Here is an 18,608-nt window from a genome sequence, read left to right on the forward strand (position 1 = left end):
TTGTTTAACATTGTTATTAAATATTGGGGCCTGTCGAGTCGCTAACTTACGTAGTTTTGCACTTAATGACGATAATGTTCGGAACTTGTGTAAGTAGTTGGTCAAACTGCGCGACGCACACGAAACTCGCCATTATTCAACCGTCACATGCGAAATGCCTCCAAGCATATTACAACATTTTCGTGCACATTAAAAGAAAATCGGTTTTGCATCTGGGCCGTCCGCACTCGCTCGATACAGTTTCAACTCTACAACAACATCCTCGACTACATCCATCAATTAGTACGAAAATAATCGTGATACAGATCTAATCGCCTCCAGATTCGAATCGACAAAACCTTTAACTTAACTCATTTTCATGCTTCAGTTGAAACGATCGCGTTCACGATGTATTTGTGGAGTAATTCGCAATTTACATTATTGTGTGGAAATGAAACTGAAATCTTAAGTTGAGCAATTTTTTTAACCACAAGACATTTATTGAATGGTTTATTAATTTTGATTTCTAAATAATTATCTTGACAAACTATCAAATGTTTATTAAAGTACTTGTCGTTTACATCACTAATTATAGATACAAAACAAATAATTTAATAAATCTAATAAAAAGAGATTCACGACAAGATATAAATCTTCGTGGTCAAGCATCAACAACTAGTAATTAGCATATAAAAATAAACAATCAATAAATGTATACGAGTAAAAATAACAATATCTAATTATTATTAGTCTTTCAGTCATGACAAACGTTTGACTTGTTTATACAGTTCGAATCATTTTGTTTTATACAGTGACGATTCTTTTTGTATGATCCTCTTTTAGTCCGATTTCAAACAGTCTATACAGCATATTTGCGAACCCGTTACACGCACTATACGAGGTATTTCTGTATTTGAGATTCAATATTTGTCTCGTGATGCCAAAGAGTACTGATCGATTACATCACACATATATAGCGTAATAATATCGAACATTAATATAATTTGGAGTTGCGAAATTAAAATCTGACCTGAAGCTCAACAGGTGCTTATTAAATGTTCTCGGAAGGCGCCAGGCGGCAATGATTAATGTTGAAATTCTCGTAAGATTGCAAAATATATGTTTTTTTTTCTCCTAGGCGCAATTAGGGAAAATTGCGAGCGAGGAAAATCGACCCAAACCGATTTCCTCCCAAGCAAACCAAATTGAGCATGAGCGAATGCTGAACTTACCTGAGATGGTCTCGGGGATGCTTTGAATTTGACCTCGTCCCTCCTGCTGGGCGGTCGTACCGTGACGACGCCGCTCTCATTGTTCAGACCAAGAACTTGGGCCGCGTATTCCCCTTGGATGCCCATGTCCGCTCCGGTGTAGGGTCCATTGTCGACCCTCTTCAGCCAGTACAGCCTTTCCGCGTGCGGTCTAGACGCCCTCTCGTAGGCGTCCCATTGCTGCAGAAGCAGGGAGTAGCAGAGGTTGCAGGCGGATACGGCGTAGTCGCTTTTAGGGATGTACCCGTTCGGAGGTTCGTGGGTCTCGAGGAACGGAAAGTACGGTTCACGTGGTTTGTTGGGTATCGGCTTGATGTGGAGCCAAAACGATTGTGGGTGTCCCCTGTTGCCGCACACGAAACAAATTTCTTCTGACTTGAATGATTCTGTATCCTTCGGGAGTTTGTCCATTGCCTGCATTTCACGCTGCAAAACAAGAACAAGAAAATTCCAAAATTGAAACATCGATACACACTCTCACAACTCACATACTATATATACATCTACTACAAAAGGTCAGCTCGGATCGCGATTCGATCCATCGCTGATATTGAAGTTGTTAATCCACGCCAACTTCAATCAGCTTACAGGTAATTTATTCGGGATTATTCATCGTATGCAAATCATATTCTATAAGCCACTTATTCGATAAAATCTGCATATTCACTGCATACGCCTGACACACACTCACAGAGCGTATTATCAAAGAAAAATGTGTTTCTTTGAAATTGTCACAAAACAAAAATCAGCGTAATCAATCAATTTCCTTGTATCATATTCTTCAAATTCTATATACATTTAACAATTTTATACTTCTTCTACATGAAATCGTCAACTATCAGCTTAGTTTTCGCAATTATATAAAATGAAGTAACGTTGATCTCGATTAATACTAAATGCAAATATTGATAATTCATATTTTCCCAGTAAAATGATTACAAAATATCTTGTATATTGAATTTACGGCGTAATGCGCAAATAGACGGCGAATGGGACAAATATTAACTTGAACATGCAACACGCGGATCGTGCACTTCTTGTACCGTGCCGATAATTGTGGAACATATCGCAAGAGAGTAGAGTAGATTAAGAACTCTGCTCAATTGTGTGTGTGTATAAAAGCGCGCAATGAAAGATAACAGGCCGCGTTTATTATATACAAACATAAAACATTTGCAAATAATACTGACCTACGAGGAGAGACCGAGGGGAAAAGTACGGGCGAAAAGTCAACATCAAGAGCAGATAAACCTTGGGCAATTATTCCACGCGCATTTTTATTTCCCTACTTTTCGTACATTTTTACATGAATTGTGTAAACATTGTTTAGCAATTAAGTTAAATTAAAATAAATACAAATTACTAAATCGAGAACGCTACACGAAATCCAATTGGGATTAACTAATAATTGTGGATGTGAAATTTTGTAATTACGCAACGAATTAATGAAATCGCTTCGCGAAATCTAATTTAGGGGGAATAACAATAGATGAAGTCGCTTTACGATGATGAAGTCCTCTTCTCTTCTTAACCATCGTTTAATTTGAAAATGGAAATAATTGGACATTGTTACTAAAATGTCGATTAAGTTTGCAGCAAACTGTGTAATTACTTTGTGAGATGTCAAGCAAGCTTCCTCGTGTGTGTTTTTTTTTTGTTTACGTAGTAGGCGCGATATCGAAATATTCGAGTATAAACCAGTAAATTGAATTCGGAGATTAGACGGGAACCGGAGATCACTGATAATTCCGAGCCGTAATTACTATAAATACGAGCGCATCTAGATGCAGGAAATCTCCATTAAATCAGTAATCTAATGATATAGACAATCATCTTAATTTGATGAATGATGAAATCGAAGAATGTAATTGCTGTTTTCTTGTGATAATTGAGGCAATTGCGATCGAATTACTACTATGAGGTGTCGGGAATTCTTGAAAGCGTTTTTTTTTAAGCCATCTGCGAGTGAAAACGTTTTAAAAATAAATCAGAATGTAAACTTGTAATTATTCAATGGCCGTAATTTTGACCGAGATAAATATTCTAAATTTAATAACAAAATGTGTAAGCAAATCTCTTCATCAAATTTTTCAGTTAATATGATGAATAATTTACAGTAAAGAGCAAATAATTCGGTTTACGTACATAAATCATATAAGCGAACTTAATTGCATCAATCAATAATACGAATTAGCGATTTTTTTTAAACATACGTCTTTTCGTTCGCACGAACGTACTTTATATATTCGGCATCATATGCTTCTTACATGAAACAAATATACAAGCTGATTTCATGCATATTTTTGTTACGTGACTACACTCACGTGACGTTGTTATACACGTTTAACGGGAATTATTAAAATTTATATTCGGGCTAAAAAACATAGTGGATAGTTTTTGTAAAGATTTGCAAATGTCCGGATTCACTACAGTTCCTCGATTTATCCAGTTCAAACAGTGGCTGAACCAATTTTCCACACTATTGCTGTATATTTAAATTTGTAGTGGAACGGAAATGACCAGAAGTTTAGAAATTTGTCAAATAGACACAAAAAAGACAATTTCTCTCCATAGTTGCAGAACAGTGAAATATAATACCTTGTATATTTGCCCTGATTATATACATTATTCATACCGATAATCGTTGCTTTACAATCTGGATATTCAAGAACGACGAAGTCCAAATATAGACACGGCCGAAAGATTGTGCAACTTCTCTTCCGCTTCAAAAAAAAAAAAGAAATTCCACGAAGTTAAAGCAGTGGTTCCAAAACGGAACGCAGCCGGCACCCTCCTACGCATTCAAGGTGCGTCCGACGACTTTTACGAACCGGAAGGGCTTAGTTACGAAAATCATTTTCACCTGGTATCGAATAGGCACTTTTTCTTTCTTCTCTTTACCTGAACGTTGTAACCCACACCTCACGTACCAAATATAACGTCGAATGCGTGACCGCCTTTGTGCGCGAAAGCCTCTCTTTGTACGCTCGACGTACACGAAAATAGTTTGTTTTTTTTTCAGTCGGGCCACGCGTTTTCCGCTGCAAGGATAACGTTAACCATGTACCAATAGTAATGAACAATGGGTCTTGGGAGGTTTTAATTGAAAAGAGAAATTTGCCGGAATATACAAAAGAGCGTGCATACATAAGTTATATACTTTTCGGGGCGATACCGGTTATGTACTCTTCTTTTTTTCATTTCGTTAATACTATTTTTCATTGACGTGTATCCCCTGCAGAAGGGATGAAATTAAAAAAATATATATATAAAAGAGGGGTAGCTATTACACTCATCCTATTGTATCAGGTTTTTTTTTTCTATCGCACAAAAAAAAAACTAGCGGAGCAGCTCAGGTCAGTGAACCTCTTTGGTGATGTTTCAATTTATTTAGAGGAAACCAAGTTTCGGTATATACACCGTTAACTTTAGCTTTTCTTTTGCGTTCCACGTAATTGTAAAATAACAATATTTACTTAATTTACCTCCATAATTCTGTTTTTCTTCCTCTTCCGTTTATAACAATCATGTAATTAATTATTTCCGTTTGTTTCATGTATTCTCAACTTTTTTCTATTGTCTTTATCACTTTAACAATTTGCAACTTGCATTAATTTCATGCATTAATTTCAAACAAAATATTTACAAAATGCAAAAAATACAACGTTTTTCAAGCAAATGTACTTGAAAGTATAAAATATATAATCCTCGAATTCACAGAATTAATTTATAATCTTCGATTGAATCAGCGACGGTCACAAACCTCGTAACGATTGAATGACTTTCAATGATATCATTTTTTTTTTGCTCAAACTAGAGAATGACTTGTAATAAAAGTTTTGTGCGTCAGTTTTCTGAAAATATACAACCAAAATATGTACGAAGTTTAAAGTCAAAAAGATGGTCAAAATAAATGGATGTTTCTTTATAACTTCCGATTATGCAATTATGTTATGTTTAAATCAATTCAATTCTGCAAGTGAATAATATGTATGTCCTCTCCTTTTGCCTCTGTATTTAACAGCCAAAGACATTATACAATCACAATTTATTTAAGGCATTGTTTTCAAGTGAATAATAGCTATGTCCTAGGAACAACAACAACAAATATCTAAAAGTGATTCAATGAAGTTAATAATAGATTTTGGTTCAGCTAAAAATTTGTAATCGATTCAGAAATTTGTTTTGATATGATTACACCAAGATCCCGGACTGTTTGAAACCGGACTAATCGATTAACTAAATACAGTGGAACCTTGCTTAACGCAGTTTAATCCGTTCCAAAATTTCCGCATTTTTACTCGTATAGTGAAACATATTCAAAAATACACGTGATATGATGTAGCGGGTGCGCAATCTCATCTCTTCTCATCGTCACTCGTTAAACCATTCATTTTACTCGTTAAGCGAGGTTCCACTGTACATACAAAAGACGTTAAGTTTGTGTATAACAAAATCATTTTGTGTACTAATTTGAATTAGATTTTGCTTTCATTTTGATCAATTGATATTTAGTTTGTTTCAAAATTTTCAATCCGGACTATAGTGAATCCGGATAGATCAAAGCCCGGACTAATCGATGTATTGATGTATATAAAAAAATGATTATATACACCTAAAAATTGAAATACATTGTAAAACATTTGAACTTGTTTCTACTTGATAAATTATAAACAATTAAAACGTGTTTACTTCAACATATAATTAATGATCGTATCGCCTAAGAACTGCATTTACGAAATAACATACGAGAACCACAAGATTTGTTAATTATATAACATTTTCTAACTTGAATGATTCACGCAGGACGAATAAAGAAAAACAAATAATTTTCCAATAAATCAATTAAATTTAGATGGATCATCGATTTACCGTAATTGGGGTACAAATATATGTGTTTCGTTCGGCCGTTTCAATCGATTTTCGTCCAAAGCAATTAAAAATGCACGATTCCCGCATTAATTCTATCGGATGTCCGTAATTATGACACGGTTTGGTGCCCACTGGTCACCTGAATGACATCGCTGAATAATCACAACAATCGGAATCAATCAGTTGCATTAGCGTTAATTGCACGTGCATTCCTACCGTGTTTCCCCATTGCAAGCGTAATTTAATCGAAATGCAGCGACAATGCGAAATAACAGCAAAAAAGCAAATGCTATATACAGCAATACCCCGTATAGTGCGGTTAATCAGTTCCATATAAAAAGAAACAATTTTTTTAGAATTTATTATATAGTAAATCTGGACTAATCGAAGCCGGACTATGCGAGTTATTAATGATTCAAAAACCATACATATCAAATAAGCAAATTTAATAAATTTCAGAGATAAATATATAAAAAATCGCAATGTTAATGTTTCATATTCTTCTAGATAAATTTAAAAATTTCAAATGTAATTATTAAAGTTCAACAGATTCCAATCAAATTTCAATAGGAGATATTCAGTTCCATTAGAGATTAATATTGAGGCTAAAACATTTATTTATCAACATAGACTTATTGCTTTCTTCTTCTATAAATATAATTCTAAATATAGTATGGCAAATAATAAATAATTTACTCGATTTTATTATAGCAAAGTTTTATTTTAATTAAAGTTAAAGTCAATTTAATTAATCATTATAAAATATTTATTTCGTTTTAGAAATATAAGTACTTTTAAATTGTTGATGATTCATTTCTTAACAATGATTTGATATTTTTAACATTGGAAGCGAATTTGAATTAGATAAAACTGCTTTTTGTAATTCTTTTTAACAGATCATAAAGTATTTGTGTTGCAATACTTGTTATTTTTTTTAGGTAGGCTATAATAATTACTAAATAGGTGACAGAATTGTACAATTTTCATGTAATATGAATGAACCAAGGTTGAGCAAAATAGAAAACGTGGATCTTTTGGATTTGGTACTTTGCAGAAAGCAGACTTTTGAGAGGTGAATGAATATGAATAATACCGTTTTAGCTGGGACCTTGTTTTTGCAGCATTAATAATCATATGGTGAGCAATACATATTAAATAGGTCAAAAGTTGAAATTGATTATTAACCAAAAAAAAAATAAACGAAGAGGTTTCGCAATGATTTGATAAGTGGGCCTCACACTCGCAATTGGGTTAAAGAAAAGCGAAATTGAAGGTGTGAAGTGCGGATTCGTTGACCAATAGACGTATTATTGCACAATTAAAAGTCTGGCCAGAAACAGCTGTTAATGGAAGCCCTTATGATCGGGTTGGCTGATTGGAATGTGGGTAAACAGTGGCCGGTTTTTGTGCAACGTTACGAATTGATTTCTGGTTATGAAAGAGAACTTTCGACGTTCCGAGACTGTTTTATGTATATATAGATATGTGTGTGTGTGCAATAAGAGAAATTTAAATAACATTTCGAAACTGCGAACGCTTGCCATCGCTTTTGCAGATGACGTTCCAGGTTTTTCGGTGCGGCCCCCCCAATCATCGTTCTCAAGAGAGGAAGGACAGTCCCGAAAATTCTGGGTTTGGGTCTGAAGCGTTTCGTCGAGAGCTGATGATCAACTTACCTTTGGAAATGACAACGGCGGACCTTCTCCACCGGAATCCAGGAAACGCGTAGTCCCTGCCCTTCCCCAGAATCCAACAGCAACACGAAATGCCCTTCTTCTCCTCTATTGCTAGTTTTATATATGTGTATATATATTTTATATCTATATATGAATGAATATGTGGCTGCTGTGTGTGCTTTAGCGTTTTGGTGTGCGTGTGTGTATATGTAGAGATATATAGATACAAATATATAACTTCTGTGTTCTCTCTTATCTCCTCTTATAAACCGCACACTATATACGTTCACTATATATTCTTCACTAACTATATCATTACCTATAAATATAAAATACGCACTATGTACACACTACACTTACTATCTACCTGCGTGAATATCTTTTCAGGAGACCGACCACTTTGTTTTCATTTAAATAATTGGTTGCTTAAAATGTACAAATTATAAAAGAAACATTGTAAAAATGTAACCATTTCATACTACTTCACTAGAAGCAGCCATCTTGCCTCATTTCCCAACAATGCACTGTCGCGCTGCCAACACAAGTCTACTAACGATAAATGTTACCAGCGCAGCCGACACGCTCCGAAGACGTCCATCCGCATCCAAACCGACCATTGCCCCACCGCTCCCCATTCAAACCAACCCAACCATCACCATCCCTACCAATAGCATGAGCTAACGCAACTACTTTCTATTTCGATTCGACAATTCACCAATATATTGAGAAATTCAAAAACACCAACATTTTAAACTTAACTTTAAAGAAACTTCAAAATTTCAAATATCCTACGTATGCATGGCATATTTATGAATTAGAAAATTTTACTTCGTGCCTTCATAGATAAAATTTTCATTCAAGAATTCAACAAAATCAAACTATACAAAAGTTTTGTAAACGAATACAAGCTGTAGACAACCAAAGATACGTGAAAGCATCACATAGTCAAATAATACAAGGAACAATTAAACAGATACAGTAAGTTTTCGGTTAACGAAGATTTCGGATTTCAAACAAACTCATGTTCTGATAACGAAGACAAAGTTGTCTTTTAAAAATTAAGAAGCAAGTTTAAGCCCCAAATTTGGTTAAATTAAACCAATTACTTTAATTATTTAAAAATTTTATTTACTTTCTTTTTCAGAAAAAAAAAAACAGAACCCAACCATTTATAAATGTAATACTTTTTATACAAATATTGTTTTATCTTCAAATAATCATGTTTAAGAAATCACTAATTTCGAATTAGTTTGTAAATTAATGCGCATTTATAAATGTTAATTATTTAATTAACTATTATTAATAAATATTTTTGTCCATCATTTCATTACATTTCAATTTCAATTTGTATTATTTGGTACTTAGCGACATCTACTTTTCTTCAATGAAATACATACATTGTTCGAAAAAAAAATATGTAGCAACAAACATAAAATTTTAAGAATTAACTGAATTATAATAATTACATACCAATAACTTTATATCTTATTTTTTTGTCACGTATCTGAAAAACAGTTACAGCAAACTCACGTGTGGGAAAACAATGTGACTGTTATTTGCTTGACAGATAAAATAAGTTACGTGACTTACCAATACAATTTGACGATTGTAATCAAAGAAAGTCATGCAATAGTTTTAACATTACTTCTTTAATTGGTGTATTACAATATATTTGCATAATTACTTTATCATTCATTGATAAAAAAATAAGAAAGAATTGCTGCTTTTTTTTTTCATTTGCGCTTAAATGCTCCAAGTTTCAAATTTGATACCGGACATTTAAATATTATTTAAATTGTATAAAATGAACAAAAGTTATATATAAAATATGTATTGTCCTACTGCTATTGATGCATTGATATTTTCTAAATTTAATTTGGAAAATCAGGCTTTTAAGGGTTAATATGTTTGATGTTATAAATACAGGACGTTTTAAGGTTGTCTTAGGCCATTTGTACCAATCCTAATACGTTCGCGTCATCTTTATTTATTCAATTTTTTATGGGTCTTACAAAATCTTATTGGCGTTTAACAGTAGAATAATCTTCTACAGTAGAATACGGCCCTGGTTCAATGTTATATTTTGATTCTTTAATTCAGGATAGGTTTTGTTGCGGGAAATGCAGAAATGAAAGTAAACAATTTGGAGTATTCATGTTTTAACAAGTTGATAATGTAGACATTTATTTAATAAAATATTCGTAATACTATCAATAAAATACTAGAGATGTAATTCTGACATTCATTGTTATTATTATTAATATTATTATTTATTTATTATCAACAGTTAATCGTATATATATAATATAGATTTATGTATCCAGTTTAGGATTAAGCATTGTCAGGCGAAGACAGTTCGTAAATTATACAATATGTATATAAAATAAAGACAATATTGAGGGGGGAAGAAACGAACGCCTGAGAGAAAAGAAATCAAGAGTGTTTACAAAGATGACAATATAATAATAATAGTATAAGACATATATATATTTATAGTATTCGTTTATTTATTTATTTATTCATATTTGTTTTTATCGTCTTCTATTCTTTAAATATCTCTTTGTTTTCCTAACGTCGTGTCCATATCTAAATTCAAACAATTTTGGTCCATAATAAGTTTTTTTTATACTTTTATACAATGTACTTAATTCCTTAAACAGATAGGTGGGCTGCTGTCATTCATATATTCATATTCAATCCATAATTTTCTTTCATTTTTTCATTTAAAATACAAGGGAGTTATATTTCTTCTTCTTCGTCATCATCATTCATTTTTTTTTCATTCTCTTTACATCTACACAAAAAAAAAATTATCACAAGGGGCTCCCTGTATCACCAAGGCATTTTCCAAAGACACCGAGAATCGTCGAAGGCGCACTTCGACGATTCTCGGCTAATACTAATTACATTTTTCTTGTTGTTGTATACGTTCTATAATATATATATATATTCTCTAAGCTTATTTACACTTAACGTCATACCTAACACTAAAGTTTTCTTGCATTGATATACTGACTATATTTGTTTGTATTTTTTTTTTCAGTTAAACTTAATTCTTAACACATTCCTTACAAGCTATCGTACAAGCTATATTTCTATTGTCGTTATTAATAATATTCTTATCAATATTGTTTCCATCTCTCACCTTGTTGTTGATCTTGTATAATAAAGTAAAAAAAAATAATGAATTAACAATCACGTAAGAGGATGAAAGTGGTTTGTCTCAATGTGAGACATACATTTTGTTACATAATTTTTTGTTTGTTAGAAACTAAGAAAGATTTAACCAAAAACAAAATAAGAGTAGAAATAATAATAATAATCACAAATAAACATAAATTTTGAGATCCAATTCTTATAAATGTACAGGTAAATATATAAAAATAATAATAGTAGTAAAAAGGGGAAAAAAAATAATAAAGTTGTAGCGTCTGTTTAGATAATAATGTTTAAAGAAAGATTTTGTTTTTTTGATAATAATGATGCACACTTCGATGAAAACGCCGTTACGAAAAGAACAATTTTTGCGTATATATCCAATTCAAGTTTTTGGTTTTAGTTTTTTTTTCATATCATCAAGCTTTTTGCCTTTTAAAGGTTGCACAGAAACACTATTTCTTCTTCTTCCTATCCTCGTCCTGCTCTCTCTATAATCTTTTGCTCTTAATTAACAGACTTGTTTGAATTCTCCTGGAAAGTAGATCTTTTGAGCCTGCGTGATGTCCGCTCTGCACAAAGGACATCTTTCGCATTTCGAGGCGCACGTGGAACAGGCCAGCATGTGGAAACACGGCAGGAAGGCGGTGTCAATTTGACAGTCCATACAGATGTTACAGGTCAGAGCGTCCAAGAGACGCGCCAATTTTTGGGAGTCCTGCAATCAAAGAGAAGAAAATCATTAGTTATTTCAATACAAGATAAACAAACTGAATCCGCATACTTCGACCTTGAATGAAATTTATATATTGTTGTTATTATAATGAGACAGCATTAATTAATAATTAGCTTCAAGATTTTGCTCTTCAAAATAAATGATTTCCAATTAATGATTTTTCTTTTATATAATATAATATAAATCAGCGTTTCTCAACCTCCTTGCTACGCAAATATGTTTGTTTATAGTAGTCATTGTTTTACAAAATTTTTGACACTTTGACGCAAGGTGACAGCTGTCATTTCGCGACCCATTTAAGGACAAAAGTAAATTAGTCAATACAAATAAAATATTAAAAAAAGTAATATATTAACAATTCAAACTGTGAATTTCAATTAGTGTACGTTTGGACATGAGGTCAAAGAGCAGTGCATAATGTTGTTATTGATTCGAATGCAATTTTCGGTTCGCATTGAAAAGCTCTCTCACAAAGCGACAAAGTTAAAAATATTTCAAACTTCAAAAAACAAATTAAATAGTTATACAACGTGTTATTAACTTAATCCGAGCGCACATAATTAAAATGTAGCGCTCGTAAATCGTATGAGTTTATTTCCGCAGTTGAAAGGTTGTCCAATTAAAATAATTTCCATTAAATGCAAATCGAATTGTTGATGCAAACATTACATAAGCAGAGAATATATATATAAATAGATATAAAGAGATCATTATTTAATGAAATTTAAAATGGTAAATATATAAGCGGCGATAAATTGCGTGAGTATGTAACAGATTTAGGAATAGTTTGGACGGTGCATGGGGCAATTGCAGTGCCAGGCCCGTGCATGTTTTTAGTAAACCGAAATATAAATATTTGCCGTGAAAATAGATTTCTGCGCGAAGATGTTTTCGCTGGCTCTGAGAGACGGAAGATTCTGTTTACGAGAATATGCGTTTATATCGAATTCTTATGTAAATCTTTGGAATTAGTTAGAATGGGTGGGGAGGGCGTTTCTTTAATAAATTCTTCTTGACCCATAAAATACGGCCGTCCCCATTCGAGAGAGCGCTTATATCTTACGACCATTATTGCTACACCGATTTCAAGACTGAAAGTTTAGAAAATTATGTAAAGTTTCATTACTCAGTAACAAAAAAAAAACATAAATTACGCTTTCAGTAGATACAAAAACAATTTTCCATTCATATTATTAGATTCGTGCAGTTTTATACTTCTTTTTCAGAAACTGTGTAAAAAGTAGTTGGCACGTTTCGACCATAAATTTCGTTTGTTATTCCATTTTTTTTGTTGTTTTTTTTAAAACTACATAATAATAACAAGCAGAAAATGTCATTGGTAAGCAATTATTTGCGTTTTACATAAGTTTCGCGCTCCGTTGCTCGTTAAGTGCAACCGGTCCGTTAACTAAGGTAATGGCTCGTTAAATTTCGTTTTCGGTTACAGCATCATGATTTAGAATTTTCAATGAAATTTAACCTCAATGTCAGAATGTATACATTATTAGTTAAATTAAGACGTTTATGCATTTGTTTTTATAATTTGGACCATAAGACGTAAATTTTATTAAAAAGATTTAACGAAACAATTAAATTATAGAAATTTAACGAACAAATTAATGATTAAATCAAATTAGAAAAAAAAACTTGATAATTTTATAACTTTAGCAAATCTTAATATAGAACCGTTTTCCATTTTAACATTGAATGATTTTGTTTACTAAGTTTTATATTACTAATACTAATGAGGCTGATTTGTATTCATTTAGAAAAATTTAGTTATAATTTTCTAGTAAATTTGAATGCGTTAAAAAAATGGCATTGAATTGTCCACTTTTCACTATATACGATAAGCATTTAATGTAAGATATGAGGCAATGTCACCGACGGAGTTTCTTATTTACATAAACAAGAGAATGCGAAGGCACTTGAAGTCGCTATTAATAGAACAGAACAAAAAGAAAAACAGATGTTCGAGCAGAAATAATATGTGCGGAGGAAAAATTAAAAAAAAGAGACTTACTTCGCAATTTTCTCCGTCGCATCTGTTGGCCAAGTCGTGGATATTCTGCGAGAGCAATTGGTCTTCCTGGTAGAGCGCCCTGCGAGCATTGTCGTACACCTCCCTGCAGGTCCTCCTAATGTCAAACACGTACTTCTTGCCTAAAGAAGAGTCCTCATTGAAGATGGACACGATGGTGCCCTTCAGATCTCTGATGAATTGGTCGGTGACGGCGCTGCGTACTGTCTCGCAGCTGTAGAAGGCGTGCTTCTCGGTGATGGACCGGTAGAGGCTGCTCGCAACGTGGTTCGTATCGAATTTAGTCTCGAGGATGGTGACTTCGCCCTCTTGGCCCGTGTACTCCAGCCGGAACATCCGCTTGTGCGAGGAGGCGCTCTGGATGGCCGTGAACGGGATGACCTGGTTGTTCTTGTCGTTCTCGTAGACGGTGATGCCGTGCGGCCCCACGCCCAAGACGCTACCAGTCGGTTTGCTCTGGAAGATCTCCTGGCCGAAGCCCTCGAGAGTCTCGACTTCCTTCAGCAGCCAGTACTCAGCCGTCGACGCCTTCATGTCCTTGCAGTTCTTGTGATGCGCGATGACGCGTTGCACCAAATCCTGCGGCTTATCGTCCGGCTCCAGCTTTGTTATCGTCGAGGTCTGGTTGTAGTTGGCCACATGCAAGGGATCGTAATCGCCGGTCTCCACTTGAGCTATCAACGCTCTCAGCTTCGCTACCGTATCCCAGTCAGACGCTATTAAGCGTTTCTCGATCAGATCCAATCTGGCATGCAGATAGAAATGATGCCTGCAAAAAGAAAACATAAGAATGAAAACACGGAATTAGATTACATCTAACGTCTATTCGCTGTAACACCTATCGATTCATACTTGCCAGCACAGGCTTACACATCTACCACATCTCCAACATCTGGCAGCTTAAAAGCTCTATGCAAAAAGCCGCAAGGAATACATTGTTTCTACTCTAAGCTACTTGATTCCTTGTTACCAAAGCATATTACTACTACCAACCGTTATGCAATTTGCCCTATAATTACACCGCCTACTTCAATCAATTTAATTATAGCACAACTAATTAACATTTCAATCCATACATTTATCAATTATCATAGTATATGATTCTTTAAATACATTATGTTTCAAAACGAATGAAATTTGATTTGGTCGATGTCCGGATTATTCCAATGATTATTATTTTGTTGTTATTGAATGCTAATGCAGGTGCATATCATTATTAAAAACAATAACATAAGCTGAATGCCAGCTATTTTAAGAAAGCCTTGATCTTTCAATTTTGTTTTAAAACAAAAACAACAACGAAAAGACAAACATTATTGCAACTGCATTATTTACTTAACTAAATGAAACTTAGAAGAAGAAGACTTAACAAAAACAAAACAATTAAAGTAGTCTATGAAGGATAAAAAATGTTATTGGTAGAAGATTTTGTAATTTTCAGTGCTAAAAGAAAATCTGTAAATCGCGTTGTGGTAATTCAATTTTACGATATCGCTGACCTCCGAGAAATCGAAAACCTCTTTGTAGGGCAATTCGCTACATTTTATTGATATTGAGTTCCAAATGTTCGTTCGCACACGTGCTGCAAATAGTTCTGCAGGACGGCCACTTTCAAGGGCTTTCTGCATGAGGAGGAGAAAAAAAATTAAAGAGAATTTGAAGCAAAATACGGTTTTAGTCTTAGAAAAACCTTTTCAATAAAAATAAATTGTTGTATTTTTCCTTTTCATTCCCAATTGATTGATTCATTTCAATGTCTTTATTTGTCTCGAATTTCGGATTTTAGTGTCACATGCGACAGATATTCATGAGCATCATAATCTATCTGCATTTGGTAATACTGTCAAATTGACGGATGTGTTGTAAATTATTATTGAAAGCAAATTAATGGAAACTATATAAAGTTTGATTTAAATTATTATCAAATATTGCGTAATAATACGTCATGTGCGTTATCTCCATGACAACCACATTGTTTCGAAAATACTTGTACAATTTACTTATCATATAACTTTGTTGTTAACCTATTCTCCATATTACCTAAGTATGACATATTACTTGGCAAGTATCACGTATCACCATAATAGTAACTTTAATGTTAAACGTTTCTTCACAATGACATTTGGGCTCAATAGTGATTTAATTCATTGCAAGAAGCGCTTAGTCTCCATGACAACCAAGTTATTTTTAAATGACTTGTACTATTTACTTGGCAAGTATTGCGTATCACCTTAATACAAACTTTAATGTTAACCGTTTCCCCGGTTTAGTTAATCATGGAATAATGTTATTTGGACTGTATTGAGATTCAAGCAAATGGCGATTGTGTAAGTGCACTGAATGTTTAATGCGAAACAAACATTGAGTTAAACTATTAGATAATAATTTAGTTGACCCAAATCCGCCTACACTTTAGCAGATACATCTGAAGCATGTACGCATTTAAATGTAGTAAATTATTCATATGCACACTTATAACTAATTAATAAAAGTTAATGTAGATAACAAATGTTGAAAAAATAATTTTGGAAATAGTTTTGATTGTATATTTAATGGAAACTGAATAAATACTTCAATAAATTTCAAACAGTGTAGATTATCGAATCAAAGAATGTGAGCTATGTGCATCGATCGAAACGAGAAATAAAACGTGTGTGTATGTGTTGAGGGTGGAGGAACAAACAAACAAACGTTTCGTATTTACGTTATGGCAGTGGCAATAAATTCCATCCGCACTCTTGATTAAAACAAGTTCGCGAGTTCAGAAATAAATGTGCCGCTTATTTTTGTTTGTATCGATCCAGAAATCCACTCCCGTAAATGCCATTCTCCTCCTCCTCCTCCGACGGCCATTATCGAAACGACAATTAAAAAAGAAGCACCGCGAAAATAGATTCTCGCATTGCCATTGTCACTTTGTTACAAATTATCTGCATCATTTTCGATAACAAAATTCAATTACGAAATAAAACTCGTAGAACAAAAGAAAAAGAGAACGATTCGCTTTGTGACTCACGAATAAATAATAATCAATGGAATCAAATTAATTGTGTCTTTTTTGTTCGTAAATGAAGTTCGGATTTATCCTTTTGTTAATAAATAAACTGTTGTAACATCAAGAGACTTAGAAACCATGCAAATTTCGTTGGATCCATCGAAGGTTTCTTTTTAATCTTTTGTTACTCTCGTCCGCTTCTTGTTCGTTTCCGAACTATAGTAATTACGTAATTTGATAAATGCTCGCTGCACGAGACACAGAGCTCGAATGCTGGGAATCATTTAGCGGCGGCCGAGATAATTTTAAATTAAATTATACTTCATTATGAATGTAAATTGGATAAATGCTTTATGATATTGCTCCCACCTTCCCCGTGATAAATCACAGCGACATGGAATGAAACTGAGCGAGTAACGAAATAATAACACGACATCGACGGACTCGGAACAAAAAACAAAAAAAAACACACATGGCGAACAATGTATAAACGATCGCGCAATCATTGAAATTTATCGCTTCAATTAAACCAGTTCACATATACAAATATATAATTTACTTTATTTTTATTTGCTTTATGGAATAATCATAAATATGTAGGAGTTTTCCGTCGTTCTCGTATTTAATCATTGCTGATTTAAGTTATTAGTAATAATTCTATAGTTTGAGCTATAAAATACTGATTTTTGACTCGCGTAATTGTCATTTTTTTTTGAATGATTATGCATGCAACTGTTACCTAAACAAATAATGTTGCCTACAACAATCCATTTTTTCAAATTTATCGCTCAATTTGGATTGTTGAAATTTTATAAAGCACATTTGATATACATTATAGAAGTGATTTATACGACACAAACAAATTACTTTTGAGATATTACTATGATATTTTTCTTTTAGTTTAAAACTAAATTATTTGGTTTATCATGTTATCAAAGTGAGCCTCGTTTATAAAAGTTGAGACTCGACTTTAGAAGTTTGACATTTCATTGATCAGCTGCAAATTCGATATTTCTTGCAAAGATGTACTCAATTATCTTTTTTTGTAGAATCACGTAAGTAAAGTTAATTTTCTGCATGTATTCTCAAAAAACTCAGCGAAATTAGTAAATGAAAATTAAATCCCTCGACCATAAAATTTTGACATTTCATTGACAGATTATCAGATACAAATTTAAATTTATTATGTTTATGTTTTTTGAAAACTCAGAGAAATCAAATGTAAATTATGAACAATTTGCAATCAATGATATTTAAATCTTGAAAAACAACATTATTTGCAAAATTGTCATGTTCGGAAGCGAAGAGTCACGATTAGAATATTGCCACGTGTACATAAACAAATAATATTGCGATGCATGCGAATCCTTTTTTTTTTTCGCGTCGCCTTTTAAATATTAACTGGGACTTTATGGACTTGAATATAAATTGCTTAATTATTTGTGTACATCGTGTGTTTCGTTGATGAGGCCGCATCGAAGCCACACTAACTATTAATTAAAATAAACGAGACGAAATGTTGTGGCCTGTAAGAAAGAAACGCAGACCAATAAACAAAATAAAAGTCATCTTCACTCATGACAACAACACAGACATATAATTAATATTTATTAAAAAGTTGTTAAATTTTATTGTTAATAATTGATTGAAATAATTTATATGAATGTCAAATATATGTTTAAAAAATCAGCGTTTCTCAACTATTTTATATATTTGCTGTCTGTATATAATTGCTAACAGTTTTCCTCGATTTGACAAATGTCAAATGTCATTTTTCGATCCATTAAAAAAATTACGAGATTATAAAATTTCGTCACAAGCATAAGTTTCAATTTGTATGCTTTAATTTATATGTACTTGTATGTATATGTCTTTTGTTGGA

The 18,608-nt window shown here is 33.0% G+C and overlaps 2 protein-coding genes across 5 annotated transcripts in view; both read right to left on the reverse strand.

The window, feature by feature from the left end:
* LOC108558232 overlaps nucleotides 1-8,356 on the reverse strand; it is a 39,877-nt gene extending 31,521 nt beyond the window's left edge. Inside the window, exons 1-2 of one of the 4 annotated variants that reach the window (XM_017915074.1) lie at nucleotides 7,799-8,355; nucleotides 1,212-1,676 (exon numbers count right to left, since the gene is read on the reverse strand). In XM_017915074.1, the coding sequence (XP_017770563.1) occupies nucleotides 1,212-1,670 (459 nt within the window). In that variant the 5' untranslated portion in view covers nucleotides 1,671-1,676; nucleotides 7,799-8,355. Of the gene's footprint in view, nucleotides 1-1,211; nucleotides 1,677-7,798 lie in introns of all 4 variants that reach the window. The other 3 variants (XM_017915073.1, XM_017915075.1, XM_017915076.1) reach the window with 3 other exon arrangements.
* Nucleotides 8,357-11,206: 2,850 nt separating this feature from the next.
* Nucleotides 11,207-18,608, reverse strand: part of LOC108558237 (E3 ubiquitin-protein ligase MYLIP) — a 34,018-nt gene continuing 26,616 nt past the window's right edge. The window contains exons 3-4 of the mRNA XM_017915081.1: nucleotides 13,714-14,500; nucleotides 11,207-11,672 (exon numbers count right to left, since the gene is read on the reverse strand). Of these exons, the coding sequence (XP_017770570.1) occupies nucleotides 11,466-11,672; nucleotides 13,714-14,500 (994 nt within the window). The 3' untranslated portion in view covers nucleotides 11,207-11,465. The remainder of the gene's footprint in view (nucleotides 11,673-13,713; nucleotides 14,501-18,608) is intronic.

Source organism: Nicrophorus vespilloides, unplaced genomic scaffold (assembly GCF_001412225.1).
Source record: "Nicrophorus vespilloides isolate i.1.1-1 unplaced genomic scaffold, Nicve_v1.0, whole genome shotgun sequence".
Lineage (NCBI taxonomy): Eukaryota > Metazoa > Arthropoda > Insecta > Coleoptera > Silphidae > Nicrophorus > Nicrophorus vespilloides.